Source organism: Populus alba, chromosome 13, assembly GCF_005239225.2.
Source record: "Populus alba chromosome 13, ASM523922v2, whole genome shotgun sequence".
NCBI lineage: Eukaryota > Viridiplantae > Streptophyta > Magnoliopsida > Malpighiales > Salicaceae > Populus > Populus alba.
This window is the reverse complement of record NC_133296.1, coordinates 178,254-197,754: the sequence shown is the minus strand read 5'-3', so window position 1 is coordinate 197,754 and position 19,501 is coordinate 178,254. Positions and strand designations below refer to the sequence as shown.

General features: G+C 36.8%; 4 protein-coding genes across 13 annotated transcripts; 1 reads left to right on the top strand and 3 right to left on the bottom strand.

The window, feature by feature from the left end:
* Positions 1-1,151: 1,151 nt before the first annotated feature.
* LOC118060879 (uncharacterized) lies at positions 1,152-6,406 on the bottom strand. The gene is made up of 3 exons (XM_035074175.2): positions 3,773-6,406; positions 3,015-3,066; positions 1,152-1,838 (listed from the first exon to the last, which is right to left on the bottom strand). The coding sequence occupies exon 1, from the start codon at positions 6,177-6,179 to the stop codon at positions 4,005-4,007; it is 2,175 nt and encodes a 724-aa protein (XP_034930066.1). The 5' UTR covers positions 6,180-6,406; the 3' UTR covers positions 1,152-1,838; positions 3,015-3,066; positions 3,773-4,004.
* A 607-nt stretch (positions 6,407-7,013) lies between these two features.
* Positions 7,014-8,547, top strand: LOC118060878 (NEDD8-specific protease 1). 2 transcript variants are annotated; one of them, XM_035074174.2, is made up of 2 exons: positions 7,014-7,285; positions 7,552-8,547. In XM_035074174.2, exon 2 carries the CDS (start codon positions 7,624-7,626, stop codon positions 8,350-8,352), a length of 729 nt encoding a protein of 242 aa, XP_034930065.1. In that variant the 5' UTR covers positions 7,014-7,285; positions 7,552-7,623; the 3' UTR covers positions 8,353-8,547. The 2 variants fall into 2 exon arrangements, with proteins under 2 accessions (XP_034930065.1, XP_034930064.1); XM_035074173.2 differs by having other exon boundaries at positions 7,016-7,285; positions 7,611-8,547.
* Positions 8,548-8,980: 433 nt separating this feature from the next.
* Positions 8,981-13,447, bottom strand: LOC118060876 (uncharacterized). Of its 6 annotated transcripts, none has more exons than XM_073404093.1 (4): positions 12,301-12,906; positions 11,825-12,178; positions 9,759-11,743; positions 8,981-9,288 (listed from the first exon to the last, which is right to left on the bottom strand). In XM_073404093.1, the coding sequence occupies exons 1-3, from the start codon at positions 12,405-12,407 to the stop codon at positions 9,781-9,783; spliced, it is 2,424 nt and encodes an 807-aa protein (XP_073260194.1). In that variant the 5' UTR covers positions 12,408-12,906; the 3' UTR covers positions 8,981-9,288; positions 9,759-9,780. The 6 variants fall into 6 exon arrangements, with proteins under 6 accessions (XP_073260194.1, XP_073260193.1, XP_073260196.1 ...); XM_073404092.1 differs by having other exon boundaries at positions 9,754-11,743; positions 12,301-12,905; XM_073404095.1 differs by lacking the exons at positions 8,981-9,288; positions 12,301-12,906 and adding an exon at positions 13,426-13,447 and having other exon boundaries at positions 9,684-11,743.
* A 1,343-nt stretch (positions 13,448-14,790) lies between these two features.
* On the bottom strand, positions 14,791-18,401 carry LOC118060877 (probable L-cysteine desulfhydrase, chloroplastic). Of its 4 annotated transcripts, none has more exons than XR_004689501.2 (3): positions 16,833-18,401; positions 16,098-16,151; positions 14,791-15,074 (listed from the first exon to the last, which is right to left on the bottom strand). XR_004689501.2 is itself a non-coding variant. In XM_035074172.2 (2 exons), exon 1 carries the CDS (start codon positions 18,190-18,192, stop codon positions 16,837-16,839), a length of 1,356 nt encoding a protein of 451 aa, XP_034930063.1. In that variant the 5' UTR covers positions 18,193-18,399; the 3' UTR covers positions 14,791-15,067; positions 16,833-16,836. The 4 variants fall into 4 exon arrangements, 2 of the variants coding, with proteins under 2 accessions (XP_034930063.1, XP_034930062.1); XR_004689502.2 differs by having other exon boundaries at positions 14,791-15,067; XM_035074172.2 differs by lacking the exon at positions 16,098-16,151 and having other exon boundaries at positions 14,791-15,067; positions 16,833-18,399.
* Between the last annotated feature and the right edge of the window lie 1,100 nt (positions 18,402-19,501).

Below are 19,501 nucleotides of genomic sequence, written 5' to 3'. Positions count from 1 at the left end.
TCTCTTCGGCATTCTTCTTCTTCTTCTTCCAGGGACTGACAAGGACCGATTTTCTTCTGTTGGGATGGTGGCGGTGGGAGGCCGCGGGAGGGAGGGGGATTTGGTTTGTGACTCTGTACTTTTTTTGGGGATCTTTTTGTGTGGTAGGGCGAACCTTTTCCTGGTCCAAACAAACTAAATACGAAGATATTAAGTGATTTTTTTCCATGACTTGACATTATTTAACGTCATTTCGAGGTTTTTAGGTAAGATCGAGATTAAAATAGAGTAAAGAACGTTAATCATAGCTAAGATTTTAGTGAGTGTAAATGTTAATGAGGATTGTTCAGTCAGCAGATTAATTTCTAGCTAGAAGTAGCGTATTCCTTGTGCCTTTTTTATCATTGGAGATGACCATCATCTAATTTCTACAGTTGACTGCAGGCAATGCAAAAGATTCATCGTCGTTATCATTTGAGTTAGATAACTTGAGCTTTGCTAAGCGATGTATCTCCAGGTTTTGACATGCATAAGATTCTGATGTTTGTTCGATAAATTAATCATTGGCTTTTGCACTTTCATCTCAAGAAATTGATGTATTTATTTTTCACTGAAGTAGATGTATGCATGGTACAGATTTCCTTCTTCCTCCCTCTTTATCCTTGGATTTGATCCAGTAATCTGCCTGCCAGCTTTAGAATTACTAATCTTCCCTGGAGACTCTGAACTGTAACAGTCCATCATATTTTCTTGTTTGGCAAGATGATGGTTTTTGTCTAATGGAATGGCTTTGTTCTTGCTTTATCAATTGTATTTGTCTTTATATGTTATGGAACTCTTGGTGCTGCAGGTTATCAGGTACTCCAGGTGCGGAAATGTGGCCAGGAGGACGCAGCCTGTTCACCTGGCTTGAATATTTTGTTTTTCCAATCATCCTCTCTCTCTCTCTCTATCTCTCAAATCCTGGTGGCTGTCATAGAACAAGAGGAAGAGGATGCTGAATTGCTCAGTTCAAGTTTTCCACCTATCATGGTCCTTGCTATGGGAAGGAGAAACGACTCTTTCCTTTTTAAATAGTAAGACCTCTATGCCATGTATGTGTTGCAACAAAATGGTGACACACAGCTTTCCTAGACAAATGAAAGAAAAAAATAAAGATAAAATCTCCAGCATTGTGAATCGTGTTATTTCTGGTTTTCCAAACATGTCACAGCAGCTTAAAGCCAAAAACAATAATAATAATAAAAATTCTGCCGACAACTTGATTCAGAATTTCAGTCCCCCACCTGTCTGTTTATCTTGGTCAGAGCTAAAGTTGCTGCCATTCTCCTTTAGTAAAAGCACATGAGAAGAAGATGTGATCACGACATTCATTAGTACTGCTGCATAATCACAAATAGGACTGATTGCTTCCTCCTCTTCAATTGTCTGTACTTGGTAGAGAGTCTACTAAAATGGGCAGCCAGTTGATAAAGCTGAATCTGAATTACGGGGTATGCAATGGCCTCCAAAAAAACTTGTACTACTTTACTTTGACCCCACATAATACTTCCGAGCTTAAACAATTCCTTCCAATTCCAAGAGCAATCTATTTGCTGTGAACCGTCCATTAGGAATTGAGAAAAATAGACCCGAACCTGATCAAAAGAAACCAACTGAAGGTTTTAAACAAGCAAATTTAGCTACAAATACATCTGGAACTGCCTGCAAACTAATGGACATGAAGATCCGAGAAGCTGGAGATAAGAGGAGAAAGAGGGCATCCTCGAGCTTGAATGCAAGTTGGATGAATTTCTGAACAGAAAATATCTTCAGCTTGTAGGCAAGTCTGTTTTTCTTCCATATGCTGTGTTGACATCCTGCATGTTTCACAGGACAAAAATCAGTGTCGCAGTCTAGTCTCTATATCCCATCACATAATCACCAAGAGACTGCAATCATATAGGAACCCAGAAAGGATTGGAATGTGACCCTTCTAATGCATTTCAAGGCTAGATATGACAACTGGGTACATAAGATTTTACAACCCCTAATAAGCTATGTTGCTTTGGCACACAAAAGGATTGGGGAAAAAAAAAGCACCTGGTTGCTCAAATATATAATGAAGATGCAGTGAATTTGTACAATGCTAAATTATTGTTGAGCATAATTTTTGAAAGGAGCAAGAATATCGACTCCTAACCTCACAGGAACCAATCCCTACAAATTCAACTAAAATAGAAACAAAAAAAAAATGCAATTTTAAAATCATGGTGATTGTGGATTTAGGCTCTGGCAACCTGCTGTTTTAGGCAAAATAGACAAATTACCAAGGGAAACTAAATTAGCACAATAACATAAACGGATCCAAATCAAGAAACAAGAGGGAAACATAATTTACCTAATTAGACAGCCAACCAAACACCAAAAATAAATTTACAAGCAAATGAATTTGCTAGAAATTTAAACAGCCCCCTTCCTCTTGACCTCTAATGAATCTTAATAATGACATGATAACTAGGCAATTTACAAAATACAATGACAGTAAACAACCCCCTTCCCCCCCAAAAATGGATAAAACGATTGCAAATGCAGACAAAGGAGAGGAGAAAAGAAAGAACAAGAAAAGGAAAAAAGAGGTAGTAAGAATTGAAGAAACCAAAACAATGAAATGATAAAACAACAGCCAATGAGAAATTGGGACCTTGAAAGCCACCATTGTATGCATAAGAACATTACTTAGGTAACCAAAAGAATGCATATGTTAAAACTACCAAAATAGCACAAAAATCAAGCGGAAATTTGAAAAAAAAAAAAAAAAAAACTAGGTAAAGAATCTTCAAATCAGGCATTCAAATGGCCTCAAAAAAGTTGGATGTGAATAACCATCAAATCAAGCATATAATGAAAATTGGTACTAATTATTTATTGTCATGGCAAAATCCCAGATAAAAAGAACAAACTCACCAAGCAATAATACTTGAGAAAACCGGAGAAACTCAATCCTTTCATTCAATGCAAAAGCAAAAAAATATAAAGAGAGAAGATCAAGTTACCTAGCGCTGAAGATCCATCATCTCTCCTATTTGCGGTCACCTTCCAAGGCACCTGAAAACATCAAAACAACCCATAGTGATTAGTCCATCTATCATGTGCGAATTGCCCTGGTCATGAGTTGCTAGTCCACATTAGAATTATAGTGAATAAGAAGGCAAAAAATGCAAATGCAGATTGATTCTGAGTTCTTTTTAGAACATAAGATGCCGTTTATGCAATAAATTTTTTTTCAAGGTAGAAATTCTACAAAATTTTGTTCGTTAAAAAGGACCACAGTTTTTTGAGTTGTGCATGTTCGTCAAAAAGAAAAGAAAAGAGGTGATTCTCAGCAAGTGTGGGTGTACAGGACTCCATGGCATCAGATGAAGCCAAAAAATAGTATAGTTGATGTTCAAGATGAAGATGAAAACAGTGTACAAAATGCCACAGGTTTCCCTACTAGGGAAACAATAAAATTAACCACCCAGTTTATGATATTTGCTTCAGAAAAGTCTACATGCTATCTAGTTACTAATGGAAAAATACAATTTTTTCTTGTCACACACAAGAGAGAGAGACCCTCATCTGGATGGGAAAGGTGACCCACATTTGTGATTGATAGAAGCAGCCCATGCAACACTATCAAAATGAAGAGTTTTTTTGGATATTTTAGATGCAAAAATTGAATAGCATGGAAGTAGAAAATACAACAAGAAAATAAAGAATAACAGATTCATAAGAGAAAATAAGAAATATCATCACAAAGACAAAGAATTACCTTTGCAGGCTGACCATTTGGGCTCAGCAATGAGTCAAAAATTGAGATCTTCTATCTTTCCTAAATTCAGTGGATGCAGATTCATGTTTCACCCAATCCCTCAGCTAGTATGTGGCTTGCAAATTATTCCTCCAACTAACAGAGACGTCTTGGCAGAATTGCCACGTATGAAAGGAAGGGGAAGTACTTAGCATTCCATTCACCTTAAAAAAGGCATTCAGTGAATGCAGATTCATGTTTCCCTCAATCCCTCGACTAGAATGTCACTAACACTATCTTTGATGCTATCAACATATGTCAATTTCCCCTCACCTTTCCCCTCCCTATTACCAGAGCCAATCAACAATCCATGGGTCATAGAATCTGGGACCCAACCCTTCTCCAGCATCAAGTCTAACAGTCGATGAGCCTCATTTTTGTTGCCCTCCTTCCACAGACCATTAATAAGTATGTTATACATAGCTGAATCTAGAACTTCACAGTCAGAAACAAGTTTATCAAGTGAAACTGATATCAAATACAACCGAGAATGATTGGCCAAACATGACAGTAGCTTATATAATGTGTCTGAATCAGGTACCAAGCCCTCATTAACCATCACATTGAGAAACAAAGTGCAATCCTTTATTTGTTTCTGTGCAATCATGCTCTGTATCAAAATGCAATATGCTTCCACATCAAGATTGGTACCTTGAACCAACATTTGTGAGAGAAAAGCAAGCATATGTTTTCCCTTGTCTGATTTAGACAATCCAAGCATTATATAATTGCATGTAGCATTGGAACAAGAAGTGCCAGAATTATAAGCCAACAATTGTAGCCTGACTGCTTCATTAAGCATTCCCATGTTACAAACACCCTCGATCAGCATATTAAACAACAAAGACTGAAGAGAACATCTGTTCTCAGACATGTAGCAAAACACTTTAACAGCTTCTAGATACTTTTCTCCCCTGCACAGTCCTTCAATTAGCTCAGAGTAAGAAGCAGGATCTAAAATCCAGAACTTGGCATGAAGCTGAAGAAATAGCTGTAGAGCATCTTCATACTTGCTTAATCTACAATTGCCAGCAACAAGAGCAGAATATGTGGCAGAGTCAGGAATCAAAGAAGATATAATCATTCTACCTAGAAGTTCATATGCGTTCATCACTCCCACCTTCTCACAAAGCCATCTGATAAGAATGTTCCAAGAATCACAATCATCAATATTTCTCTCAGACATCTTCTCAAGGAGACCTTTGGCCATGAAGAATTTATCAGCATCACAACAACATTTGAGCAATGCATTGTGTGGAGAAGTTACATGCACATGTTTATCTTCCAAGAGCTTAATAGCCTCATTTATCTTCCCTAATTTACAAAACCCATTTACAATATCCACAAAAACATTATTATCAGGTGTTAACCGACTTTCCATCATCTCTTCAAGAAGGTTTACAGCCTCATCCAACCTAAGGTGCTTGCACAAACACTGTATCAAAGCTCCATAAATAAAAGGATCCGGGGTAAAATTAGAATCTTTCATCTTCCTAAACAACCTTATCCCCTGTTCCAGTCTATCTTCCCCACAAAACAAAAGTATTGCAGATCTAAAAAATCTCAGTTCAGGCAGGCATCCGAGTTCCAACATCTCATGCAAAATGGTAACTGAATCATCAACTCTATTTTTGGCAATGAGACCTTTTATTACTATCTCAAAAGTTCTACTATTAGGAATACAACCTTTCTTGTTTATTCTCCTATATTGATCCAAAGCAGAATCAACCCTATCTGTCTCAAACAAAACCTCCAGCAAATAATTCAAAGTATCAATACTAGGTGCCACTCCTGCTTTCACCATCTCCTTATAAACAAAAACCACATCTTGAAACCCTCTCTTCTCTTCCACAAGTGCGCCCAATACAAAATTAAACACATCAATTGAAGGCTTAATACCAGCCAAATTCATATTAAAAAGAACACGCATTGCTTCATTAAGCCTACAATTTCTAGCAAATGCATCAACCAATGAAAGAAGAACATCTTCTACACCCGGGCACCTATCTTTCACCATATTTTGACAAAACCCCTCCATTTCCTCAACATTTTCAGCCATGCCCAGCTTGAAAATAATCCAGTAATAAGTATCAGCAGTGTGGTTAAACCTTCTTTGAAGGGAAGCCCATTTGAATAGCTTAACAGCAGAGTTAATATCACTGGTGCTTTTCAAAACCTTGATTAAGTAATCTGGGCACAGTTTATTTCTCAAAGATTGAATCTTTGCATCAAAATCAGTAATATTTGGTGTGTTTTGATTGATTTCTGGGTTAATTTGGATGGCATTAGTGCAAGATACTGAAGAAATGAATGATTTTAGATTGAGCCATTTGGGAATTGTCTTCGAAAGTGTTGAAGGAGAGAGCATTGCAGTCAGTCACAGCAACAAGTTTGTTTCTTTTTAAGCTTGATGAAGGCAAAAATAATGTGAAAGCATGTTACTTTTTAGTAAACACCAGACAATGAAGACTGACATATGACTGACCTGACAAAGGGAAGCACCAGAGAGTGATCGGCTGTGTTTGTTTGTGTTGAGGATGTCCTTCCTTAGCTCAACTCCTTGCAATTGAGGACTTCGTTTATGACGAGATGAAGGGTGTTTGTTACTCTCCATTTGTTGAGAGTTTCACCTGGTCTACCCTCGTACTAGTCTCCCAACTATTACCAATCTCTTAATTTGGTACCAAAACTATATTCTTTATCAATTGGGTGCACAACCTGTACAACAATCCTCCATCAATTCCTTCTGTCTATACAAACAGTAAATCCTCAACATAAATGTTAAGTTATCTAAAAACGTTTTTGTTTTATTGCATAAAATCGGTACTTTAGATAAAAAAAAATTATAGCACAAAATGTTCTGATTTTTTCAATAGTATAAATTAAATTTTCTAAACATACAAGAACTAAAATATATAATATTTTAAGATTCGTTAACCCTTCCTTCTCTCTGGAATTTAAATCTTAATAATATGAATAAATAATTTATTAACTAGGCTAAGTACCTGTTTATTATTATATTGTGGGTTGTGCCATAATAGAAACATGAAACATGAAAATCATGTTTTTATTGCGATGCAACCTTTAAGAACACCACAATACCAAACATAGAGTTTCCAGGGTGCTTGACTGATATATTAACTCTACAAAATCATTATTCCACCACTTCTGTTAACAAAGAAGGTGGGTGATTGAAACTTTACTAAAACCTTAGTAGGTCAACTGAGAAATAAAAACGTACGACAGGGATGGAATATTGAACATTTTGGGGGCTCATTAATAATTCACCTAAACTGCAAGGATAAATCTGAAACTACCATTAAGAAAAAGCCAAATGGTTTGCTTAGGATTGCATCGTGCTCTATATATAGAAAGCCGGATATTTCCATGCAAAGCTTTGATCTTTTCTTGAAACAAGTTCATTACTCTATTACGTTAAGGGGTTCAGGGTTCAAAGCTTCAAAAGCCCATAAGGTTAGTTTCGTTTTTTATTCTTCTAATTTTTGTTTAATAGTTTCTTATAATTTCAGTTTTTGTGAAGGATTGGGTATCTGGGTTTTTGTTAAAAGTTATAAATTTTTGTTTTCTGGGTCTTAATCTAATTCTCATGTGAGTAAAGATTGTTTCTTTAACTTAACCTGTTGTCAGTTTGAGTTAAAAGTAAGATACTTTGGTATTGTGTTTTGTTGTTTTTGCAGAGAATCTGTTTTGTTTTTATCTTGGTTTGTGTTATTTTGCAGGTTCTTGTAATCAATGGATGACAAAGAGATTGTTTATCTTGGTTTGTGTTATTTTGCAGGTTCTTGTAATCAATGGATGACAGAGAGATTGTTTTGTCATACAAGGATGTGGTTTTGAGAGTTTCAGATTTGAATATCCTTAAAGGACCATGCTATCTTAATGACCAAATTATTGATTTCTATTTTGCTTACTTATCTTCGTCTTATAACGCTGATGCTAATGATATCTTGTTAGTTCCACCTTCCACATCTTATTGGTTCGCAAATTGCCAAGATCAACAGAGTCTTGTCAATGATTTTGTGGAACCTCTTAAGTTTTCAAGTAAGAAACTCATTCTTTTTACTGTGAATGATAATGAAGATTTCAGTGCAGCTGAAAGGGGAACACATTGGAGCTTGCTTGTTTATGATAGGAGCCAGAATTACTTTCTGCATTTTGATAGCTTGCCGGGGATGCACCGATATCATGCCTTGAAGCTCTACAAAGCTGTAAAGGGATTCATGGGCACAGCCAGTGAATCATCATCAAAAGATGGTGCTAAGACTCTGAAAATGAAAGCTGTAGGGTCTGCTGCTGTTCCTTTCTTTAAAGAAGCTAAAACACCACAGCAGACAAATGGATTTGACTGTGGACTTTATGTTATGGCCATTGCTGAGGTTATTTGCCGATGGCATTCATGTGAAAGGAATGGCAATGATGGTGACTGGTTGTCTGCTGTTGAAAGGGAGGTTAATGCATATCTGGAGACAACAATGCGGGGTGAAGTGTTGAAGCTTATTGAAGATCTGAGGAAACAATGACGTAGGGTAGGGTCCTTTTTCTTTTTCTTTTTGTAGGAATAGATGTTTTAGTGATTCAAATTTGTCACTAAGAGGCACATATGTTTTAGTGACTCAAATTTCAATTGGGAATGTTATTAAACTTATTTTTCATGTGTAAGCTAAGATTATTCTTTCCTTTACCATTAGAAAACAACTTGATTTTCGTGATTATCATGATATCATCCAACTTTGCTGCACTTCGGATCGCCCATGGCTTAAAGAATGGGATAAAATGGTGCGACGCCAAGCCATTTTTTATCATATTTACTCCATAGATGATAACCCTGTTCTCTCAGGATTATGTTGTTTATTATGCCAGTTTCCATTGTAGCTAAGCCACGAATTCTCCCCCCATGTTCAGTCAATTCCTATAAATTGTGTGGGGGAAGAGTGCGAGCCATTGCCGTTGCCACCTTCAAAAGTAGAGCTACATGGTTCCCATCCATCTTGAACCATACCATTCTTTGCAAAGGATGCGTAAAGTTTCAGAAGTCATGGCCTATGATTTTATCCCTGTCATCCACAAACAAGAGCACGAACTAATTCAAGAACAAAGATAACAAGAAACACAGATGGGATAAGCAGCAATGCTGTATCCTCGTCTGAATAAAGTTGAAACCTAGATGAGCCTTTTCTCATATAACAAATCTGAGCATAAATACTCTTGTTTACATCAGCAACACGCGTTCCTAGCATTATTATCACGGTCATTGCACTCTTGTTCAAACTAGTAGGAATTTTCGAAAGAAATAAAGCTCAAAGGCAACACCAGATAAAGATAAGCAACCAACCGTACAAAACTAAAGGTCTCACAATTCAAGTCACTTAAATCAAGCATTTTAATAGGTCTTTCTGGCCCTTCAAAATAGTTGTTACATGTACAGATTCTGATGCCTCTGCTTCTTGATGTCATCCCTGTTAATAAAACACAAGGGCATTGATTGGTTGAATGCAAACAACAAAATTCAAAATTAGATGGACAGGTATGCGTTTCCCATAACAATATTCACAGATAAGGAATTGAACTCCGCCACGTCATGTAAAAACATGCGGTGGCAAATGTGAGTGTATGTGTGCATGTATATAAAGTGATGGAGCAAATACTCATGTCAACATCTCGACAAATTGAAATGGCAACCAAAATTTTTGCAGAAGCATGTAGCACGTATATGACTGTATGCCTGTGGAAAAGGACATGACAAAATGTATACACGGAGCCATGCCAAGAAATATAGATCAATTTCTGGGTATATGGCCTTGAAAAATAGGCATACAAGTTAAAAGCTCTGGGTGTGGTTAAAAATGTGGAGTAAGTAAAAATTGAAATCGCTTATCATGAAAGAGGTAAAACTGCATTGCATGGCAAAAGCTAATACTTACAGCACCTAACACTTTACAAAAGCTCTTCTAACACTCTACAACTTTGCAAGTGGACTTGTTGTGCCCAAGACCCTTGCATCTACTGCACTGGAGCTGGCGTTTGACTACATCTTGTTGTCCATATTTCTTTGTGGTAGGCCGGCCTGGAGGACGCCGGGTCGGAGGAGGGGTTACAGTTACTGCAACCTGAGAAGAATCTTTCTCGAGAGGCATGTCCACATTGGGTACAGGGTGAACAGACTCAGAATACGTCAATCGGTAGCTTTCAGTTGTGAAATATCTTGAACAATAATCATATGGACTCCTGCCAATACAACCAATGACAGCAAGAGCATGGCAACAAGGTAAACCAGTAAGCTGCCAATCTTTGCAACTACAATCCCAGCGGTCGATATCAACCACTTCCACAGATTCTCCACGAACCTCAAATATACTACCAGCTGACAGCAGCACCTGAAGGGAATGTACTTTCAAACTTTCCTTCTCTAGCTTTTCCTCCGCAGATGGAGTTAATCTTGTCAGCCACTGGTTGGAATCTGCCCGCCTTGTATAAATCAACTCCATAATCTTACCCCGTATCACATCAACCATCTGTGTTATTGGTAACTCATGTGCATCTGACACCCAGCTGTAGAACATCTCTCCAAAGTTAGATGTCATGTAATTGTATCTTGCACCCTGAAAAAATGAATTTGCCCAATTTTGCGGTTCACTTTGGAGGATCCAATTGTAAGCTTCCAGTGAAATACTTTTGATGCTCTCCATGCACCTCTGGAAGATTTCAGGCCTACATGCATAGGCAGCAGCATTTAAGTCTTCAATCATTAGTCGCTTAACCTCATGAGAAAACTGCCCCTTCAAGTCCTGAATAAGTTGCTCAGACAAATACCGTAGGCAATAGCCATGGAATGAGCCCTTGAATATCTCGGCAATTGATTCCTTTAAGCCCTTTTGTTTGTCCGCCACAAATGTTATTGGACAAGAAGTTGACAGTGCAGTTTTCATTTGAAGTAAGAACCAATGCCAATTATCACTAGTTTCTGCATCTACTAATGCAAAAGCAACAGGAAACACGCTATCATTCCCATCTGCAGCTGTTGCAGCTAATAATGTACCTTGATATTTTGAATTTAAAGGTAAGCTATCAAGGAAAAGAAGAGGTCTGCAACCTTGAACAAAACCATACAAGGAGGCATGGAATGAGACAAATAGGCGCTCAAAACTTGAGTCATCCTTTGTGGTGAATGTTGCCAGGCTACCAGGATTTGTCTCCATTATCTTGTCACAGAAAAATGGTAACTGATTATATGCCTCTTTGTATGAACCCTGAAGCTGCTCCTTTGCAATTTCTTTCCCACGCCATGCCTGGAAGTAGTTTAGTTGGATTCCATATTCATGTTTGATGTCATTGACAATATCCTTGGGCTTGTAATTTGGGAAAACTTTCAACTTTTCCTTAATAATACTAGCTACCCAGCTCCGAGTTGCCTGATGTCCTGTTGTCACCACCGACCCTTCACATGTATGAGTTGGATTCATCTTCTTGATGCAAATTAGTTGAGTGGTCGACAACCTTGACGCATGAATTCTCCATGGACAACCTTCGGCTTTGCATTTAACTGTTACACGATGGCTATCGTTCTTCTTATATCTAAATGCAAACTGGTGTGCAATGGCATATTTACGCAATGATTCGCGAAATTCATGAACACTGCTGAATCTTTGACCTACTCCAGTAATAGTATTCTGCCATTGCTGTGCCCCTTTAGCATGTTTCTCATCATTGGAAGCAAGAAGAGGAAGAATGGGTGAAATTTCAAGTGGATCAATCTGCTGATCTTCAATATGAATATCAACATTATTGGTATCATCTACAACGTCAAGATCAAGAGGTGCCACAAGCGAGTTATCAGGCTGAGTGATATCCTCCAAAATGGCAAGAGGAGCATCAATAGGAGGCACTGCTTCAGACAGAGTTGTTCTGCTTGATCTACAAAATCAAGAATTGATAAAGTGACTCCAACAGATCAATAAATTGACCACAGTTATAGCTTAGCATCAAGAAGACTACCTACTGGCAGGCAAATTTGAGACACCAGGCAGAAAATTATCTTCCAAAATCACATAAACATCTGCAGTGACAGAATCCCCGTGAAATTTTATCATCCGCTTCAAGTCCTTGTCATTAGAGATGGTAATAAGAGTCTTCTTATTGCCTGGAAGAAAGTATTTGAGAGACATGGTATTGACACTGCAATTAAACATCTCAGCCACCTCCACCTTGAAGTCATTGAACTTAATTTGGTCATCAATGTCTATAGCATGAGCATCACCACCTCTATATGACAAAGTACCATCCTTATCTGTCACAAATTCACCACCCAACTGACAAATAGCTATCATTTTTATCTCCACCATTACCTGCCTAAAAAAAAAAAAAAAGTAAAAAATTTGAACCCAAAATGTAATCCGCTATGAGAAACCATAACATTTACAGATAACTAAAAAAGCACAAGAAGCTAAGTAAGCTTGGCAATTCTTCAATACCTGTGAGTATGTAAAGAATGGACAGAGTTGATTCTCAAAAATTCAGTCATAAACACCCATCTTTCAATTAATGCGATAAACCAAATGGACAAGAACTCCGTGTTCATTTACTAAAACAATGTAGACAAAATAAATTAAAGATTTCATGTTTAGGCTTGCAACCTCATCAAGTAAACAGGAAACCAATAAAATTTCACTCAATTGTACCCGATGGAACTATTCAATAAGCTGCAGCAGGCAGAAAGATTTAAAAGAAGATAACTTCCATATCACTATCAGCAAAATATTAAACCTAAAGAACATTGGTGCAATGAAAACAATCAGGTATTTAATATCAGGTTTTCGGAATTTCAAAATCCCAAAACGATAAAGGGCAAAAAAATTAATCTTTTTGGTCAGCCTCAACCTAATAAAAGGACCCAATTCCTAAAAAATTAAAAAAAATCAGTTAATTTCACAACATTCCGGTGGAAACCCAGAAAAGAAATAACAAAGCAATTTCACTAAGAACCCAAAATAAACGATAAAGTTGGAAACTTTATCCTCGAACAACTAACAAATAATCTAAAAACAATCAGAATTTGCAAAAAGAAAAGAATAAAAGAACCCTAATGAATTGAAATAATAACATGAACAATAAAATAAAGAGAAAAACGAAAGAAAGTTGGTACCTTTATTACAGGGAAAAAAAAAAAGGAAGAGAAAGTTGCTGAAATTGGCTCAATTTCCCACCCTAATTTGTACAAGCAGGAATTGGATTCAAATTGGCCCCTCAATCAGAACAAAACCAGAGAGAGAGCATGTGTTTGTGCGTGGTGGGTTTTGTGTTCTGATACAATGAAAAAAAAAAAGAGAGGTACCGAGTGTAGGGAATCTCTCAAGAGTTTGGTGCTGTCAGCCAATGAAATTTGTTACGGCTAAGTTAAAACCAATCCTTTTACTTTAAATAGAATGTTATTTGAGCCTACTGATGCTATTCTTGCATTAATTAAACGGGAAAGAGAATTCTATGTTATGATTTAATTGGGTGAAGGGTCTGGAATTGCCTTTCATAGAGAATATAGGAGTTGATTTGAGTATATGTGTAAAGAAAAGGGACCATGTTTGATCTTAACCCTTTCTCACCTTTTCATGTCTTAGCTTTTCCCGGGTCACGGCTAAAAAATGGAATTCAGAGCCGATTTGGGACCCGTTTTGGTTGCTGATCTGATCCTTTTTACGGCGAGCTGAGCTCCCCCCTCCCAATCTCAAGTAAAGTCAGTTTCTTTTATTTGTTTGCGTGCTAATAAGACCCGAGATGATCTCGGTTTAGCTCATAACCTGGTTTAAAGTTCACTTGTAGGATGAAAGACTGGGTTTAATAACAGTGATTTGCAATGTCTATATTTCCCTTATCCTTGTCGGTATCAATAATCCGTATTGTTCATGTACTAGAAACAATTAATTAGCATTTTTTTTTAATAACCAATTTAAGTGTTGATTGAGTCATCATTCTTCAGTAGCAGTTCCCGTTTCTTTCTTTTCTTTTTTCTTTTTGGTAGTTCTTACTTTTGGGAAAGGATAAGCAGGGCCAAAAACATCATCTTTTTTTATTTTTTTTAAATTTTCGGTGGACTCGTCACTTTCGCCTCCTCTAACAAATAGTATGTATGGATGACATGACGTGCAAAATCTTGTCAGCTAGCCAATGCTGCCTTTCTGGCCCACTTTCCTCTGGAGGTGAGTGTGCCGTTCTTGGTTTATCCTTTGCCGGAAGCAACAAAATGATGGAGGCTGGCCGACTGTCATAACTCATCACACTGCAGCCAGTTCACCTCCCATGAATGCTACCGACTCCAACTCCCAACTTTACTTTACATTATCGTTTAGCAAATTACTCGGTTTGACAAAACATGTTTTTAAAAAATATAAATTTTAGTTTTTTTATTTTTTAAAAAGTTTTTAGTTAAAATATATACAGATATTTTTAAATTATAATAGAGACAAAACACAATTTTATTCTCACTTCATCATACTACTAAGACAGCGATGTTTATTTTTTTTTTTTTTATCAACCTTTTTTTTATTTTTAATTTTTTTGTTTTAAATTATTTTTTTAGTGTTTTTGAATTGTTTTAATGTAGAGGTATAAAAAATAATTTTTTTTAAAAATATTATTTATAAATATTTCCAAATTAGTTAAATTAAACACTTCTTCAATTAGTTTGTAGGTGTGGAGGGAACAAAACAGGATTTGAGGTAACCAGATAAGCTGTCAATAATAGATATCAAGACAACGAGCAATTTTATGATGCTAAAAAAATAACCGATGATATATAATATATTAGTTACTCTACAGGCCTCCTTTAAAAAGAGTGATAGATACAAAGAGAAGAAGGAAAGTTTAGATAGGGATATGCTTATCACGTTTGTGGGTTCTGAATTTGACTTTTTTTTAACAAAGTGATCCAGTGAAATAACTAAAAAGAAATCTACAATCTCCACAGCATATTGGGTTAAAAGCATGCTGAAAACAGTTTATATTAATTATTTGGATAATATTTACAAGAATATCCTGGGAGAACAACAGACAGGTTCATCTCCTCTACAACTTCCAAATGATTAGGAAAAAAAAGAAAAGAAAAGGGGTAAAGAAACAAACTTGGAACTCTGATACTCATCATCAATCTCAAGTTTGTTTGTCAACTTTTGAGTGTGGTACCGAAACCATGATCGCTGGCTGATGGTCATTGGAAACGTTTCTACAGTGCCTCATTGAAGATTTGAACTGCAAACTAACAGAAAATTCCAGGTCAAAGCAGCTTAAAAGAAGCAAAATCAAACTAATACGTTATTCCACAAATTTCATCAGCACAGTAAGAACTGAAAAACTGCAGATTGAAATGCAAATATGGTTTCTAGTTTTGGTTAATGAAAGATGGAGGAAGAGAAAAGATTTGTTCCTCGCAGCGTCCAACTGCGGGAGCACAGAGAAATTTTATGCCAGGGCGGAGCATAATTCCAAATGCACCAACCATTAACAACTCTAAAGACTGAATCCTACTTCATCATTAAAATTATATCCATAACAAAAAAAGACTTTGTTCCCACAAAAACAAACATATCATTTTTTTTTCCCCATTAATGGTCAAGTCTGTGATCAAGGAGACTAATGCATGAATCTTCCTGTGCGATGAGGATCTCGATGAGCCACAATTAATCAGATAGTTACCTTAACCAATTATCATGTTGCTTACAAAATAAACTAGAAGGGAGGCCTAATTTGCATATGAGCAGCTCTTTTGCATTTTTTTTTCAATTCAGAGGCCAAGGTGCTGCGAGTATAGTAACATGAAGGTCATTAAGGATAAACAAAAGCAGCACCCAACAATCACAAGGGGACAGCAAGATTGAGATATTCATAGAAGCAAAGAAATTTAGCAGCATGACACTTGTGGAGGATCAGCAACTACTATCTTAAAATCATGCTCTCTAATTTCATTTGATCAATTTAAATTCAAATATAGAAGTGAAATTTGTGTCTACGTATTCAGTCAAAAAAAGCACAACTTCCACACATCAATCCCCTGCGCAAAATTCTGATGTTGATTCAATAACAGGAGAAGGAATGGCAGGGAAATCATCTATCCAAAGACTAACATGTTGACAAGACATTCCAAGGATTGTCCTTGAATAGATACTGTTTTGCTGATAATCCCAAACCAGACCCCCAATAAATACCCTGAATCACAGCCAAGATACCCTTTTCAGTATAGTACTAGGAAATCAAGACAAAAGCTAGGGAATTTGACATGGACCTGGGGGAGGGCAGTCCCAAACTGGAAAGGTATCACTGCTCTAGGAAAGTAAACCTGTTATATCATTATGACAGATGGATAGACAGTCTTTGACTAATAAGTAGGAAAACAAGACAAAAATCATTGGAATAGATGTTTATTTTATTGCAGACTCTTATCTTTAACAAGATCAGATTCATTTTCACAGATCTTTACTAATTGATTCAACACAAGCTCGATATTGGTTAAAGCAAGCTGTGTTTCTGTATTCTTCATAATTCTACTCATGAAAATTTCTTGAAAGGCCAGTTGCCAGTTTCCATGGTTTAAATGTAGGGAAACAAACTAAAGTTTCACAACCGATTCCATCCCCATAAAATCCGAACATGGCATTACTTCTCTGCATTATCATGATGGACAATAACAGAACCAGCAGAGTTCATTGAACTTCTTAGTTGGCAAGCAACAAAAGATTCGCTCCATAAAAACATTCTGCAATCTGATTGATTTATGGGAAATTTCAATAAACAACTTAACGTATTAGAATCAGTTCCAAAACTTAGGCTAATCACCTAGCTATCACAGATTTAAAAGTTGAATTTCTTATAAAAGAAACTGATGGATTATCTATCAATGGATTAGCAAACGAAAAGTGCACATAGATTGACAATGTGAGTGAACTGGCACAGAAAACCCTAGTCATGATCATCAAGATAGCTTTTACAAACCCTGGATACAATTTGAGACAGGGAATACCTCTTCAATTAGAGAGAGATGCACAAGTGAAGCCATCACTGACCAATTGGTTAACTGCATCCCTAAACCTGTAATAATCTTCAACCTTGTTGTAAACTTGATGAGAAATGCGAGCATAGCCAGTAATTGAATCAACTTCTCCATCAACTGGAGCCCTAAAATAAATAGGAACTTCAACCTGGAAATGCTCTCTCAAGTGTGACCTTAACTTCAAAGTATCCGGATCATTCGAAATCCCCAAACAAGCAGGCAATCCAACCATAATCATACTCGCACACATCTCCGGTGGAGACCCAAGATTAGTCCCCCAAGCTTTCACCAGCATCTCCCCCATCTCCACAACTTTCTCATGATTCCTCTTCTTAATTCCCTCAATCCCTCCTTCAAACCTATTAATAAACTCCAAAACCGCCGGAACCACCAATTGAGCACTATAATCCCTAGTCCCAATCCAAGCACTCTCTACAGCCAATCCATTACCATACTCATGAGACACAACAGGGTGATGCAGATCACCCCCTTTACCTTCCTCTCCTCTCTTCCTGCAATACAAAAAGGCAACAGAAGGAGGGCAAAAAAACCACTTATGCAAATTACTAGTATAAAAATCAGCCCCAATATCTCTCACATCAACATCAACACACCCAATTCCATGAGCAGCATCAACAAAAACCTGGTCAACACCTTCCTCTCTACAAATTTTAACTAATTCTTTAACAGGAATAACAACACTAGGCATCGAAGTAACATGATCAATCACAGCCAACCTGACTTTCTTCTTCCCATTTTCTTTTCCTCTCGCTAAGGCCTTTCTAAATTCACTCACAATCTCCTCCTTTGATGCAACAGGGAAGGGCAAGTGTACCTCAATAACTTCCCCTCCAGCACGCGTGACATAAGCCTGAACAGACTTCTTGACAGAACCATAAGCGTAATGCAACATGACAGCAACATCTCCCTTGCTAAACCTTCCTTCGTTGAAACCCCATGCACAGTTTTGTAACACAATAGCAGCAGCGGTGGTGGCGTTGTCTACAAGGGAGATTTCATCAACAGAATGAGCGTTTACCAAAGATTTGATTAAGGAGCGTGAATGAAGTATAGAAGGTTTGAGGGTGTTGAAGTAGAAGTTATCTGGCTGGCGGAGGAACTGGAGCTGGAGGTTTTGTTGGGCTGAGATGACAGATTGAGGGCAGCTCCCAAAGCTGCCGTTGTTGATCCGAGCGATGGTTTGGTCATGGTGGGAGAATTCTGATTGGATTTCAGAGTCAGAAATGAAAGAAAGTTTTGTTCTCTTGGCGGGGGTGGTGAAGCCGTTGAGGGAGTGGCTTATATGGTGTTTTGAGGGGGAGGAAGCCATGGCATGGAGGAGGAAAAATGGAGAGAAGGAGAGGGAGAGGTAAGATGATGGCAATGATGAAGGCAAGGAAGAGACGAAAGGAGAAAATTAATGTTTTGGTGACATTTGGAAAACACAAACTTCACTAAACTTAAACTAGTTCGATAATTACGTGACACCACATCCCAACCCTAGTGGCCAATGGAATTAGATACCTTTGTTCTTGTCTTGGTCACTTTGTGTCAGATTTTCACTCACAAAATGCTTCAACTTTGTACAATGTTCACCATGATCGGGTCCGTTTCAAGAAAAAAGAAAATGGTATCTCTGTAAGAAACAATGGGGACGATCTTTTGAATCTTTACTGAAATGAGTGTATCTTCAATGGATAACAAAGAAGAAGAAAAAAAATGTTCGAGTGTTATTCACACGAGCACTGTAAGAAACTCCAATGTCATGCAATTTATTTGTCTACTTATATTATATTGCTCGATAACAAGGAGTTAAGAAACCGTTTGTGCACCGCAGATTGGATCGCAATAAAAACATTATCTTTGATGTTCTTACTGGTGAAACGAAGCCGCGTTGTCAACGAGGCAAAGAAGTAAAGTTTGTGCAAAGTCCAAAAGAAAAAGAGTATTTTAAGTTTATGTTATTTTTTTTTAATTTAAAAAGAGTAGTTTTAGAAAAACCCTTGATCACTTAATTTGATTTTATGATAATTCACAATAAAGATAGAAAAATAATTTTATTGTATAAAATAATCTAAAAAAACAATAAGATTCATTTTTAATTTTTTTAACGACTAATGAATCAGCATAAAAAAACTAAAATATCCTCATATTCTAGCCTTTTGAATTTACCGCTTGTTTTAGAATTTTGTTAAATTTATTACTTGCTAATCAATTTAGCTACAAAAATCTTAATTTTATTCTAAACATAATCTAATATTAAACAATGCTGACGCTACATAAATTTTCTGTTGATAACTGTTTAAAAAAAAATCTTTGTTTATGCTTTCATTCAAGGCATGAAAACAAACCATAATTTTAGTCGAAAGTTATAGAAAATGTTTCTCTCCACTTTCCTCTTATATAAAATGATGAAGTAGCAAGGAGTTTATCATGATTTAATGCTGGAAGTATATTTATGGTGGATTTTAAACAGTCGCTAATAGTGGATGAACAGAGAGGGTGATATTGTCTAATTTCGGGACATAATTGATAAAATAATGGGATTTAAAACTCAATTGATAATAATATCAAACATTAGGGACTAGCCGAGGCTACTTATAATTTATTAATTTATATCAAAGATTAGCTGGCGGACA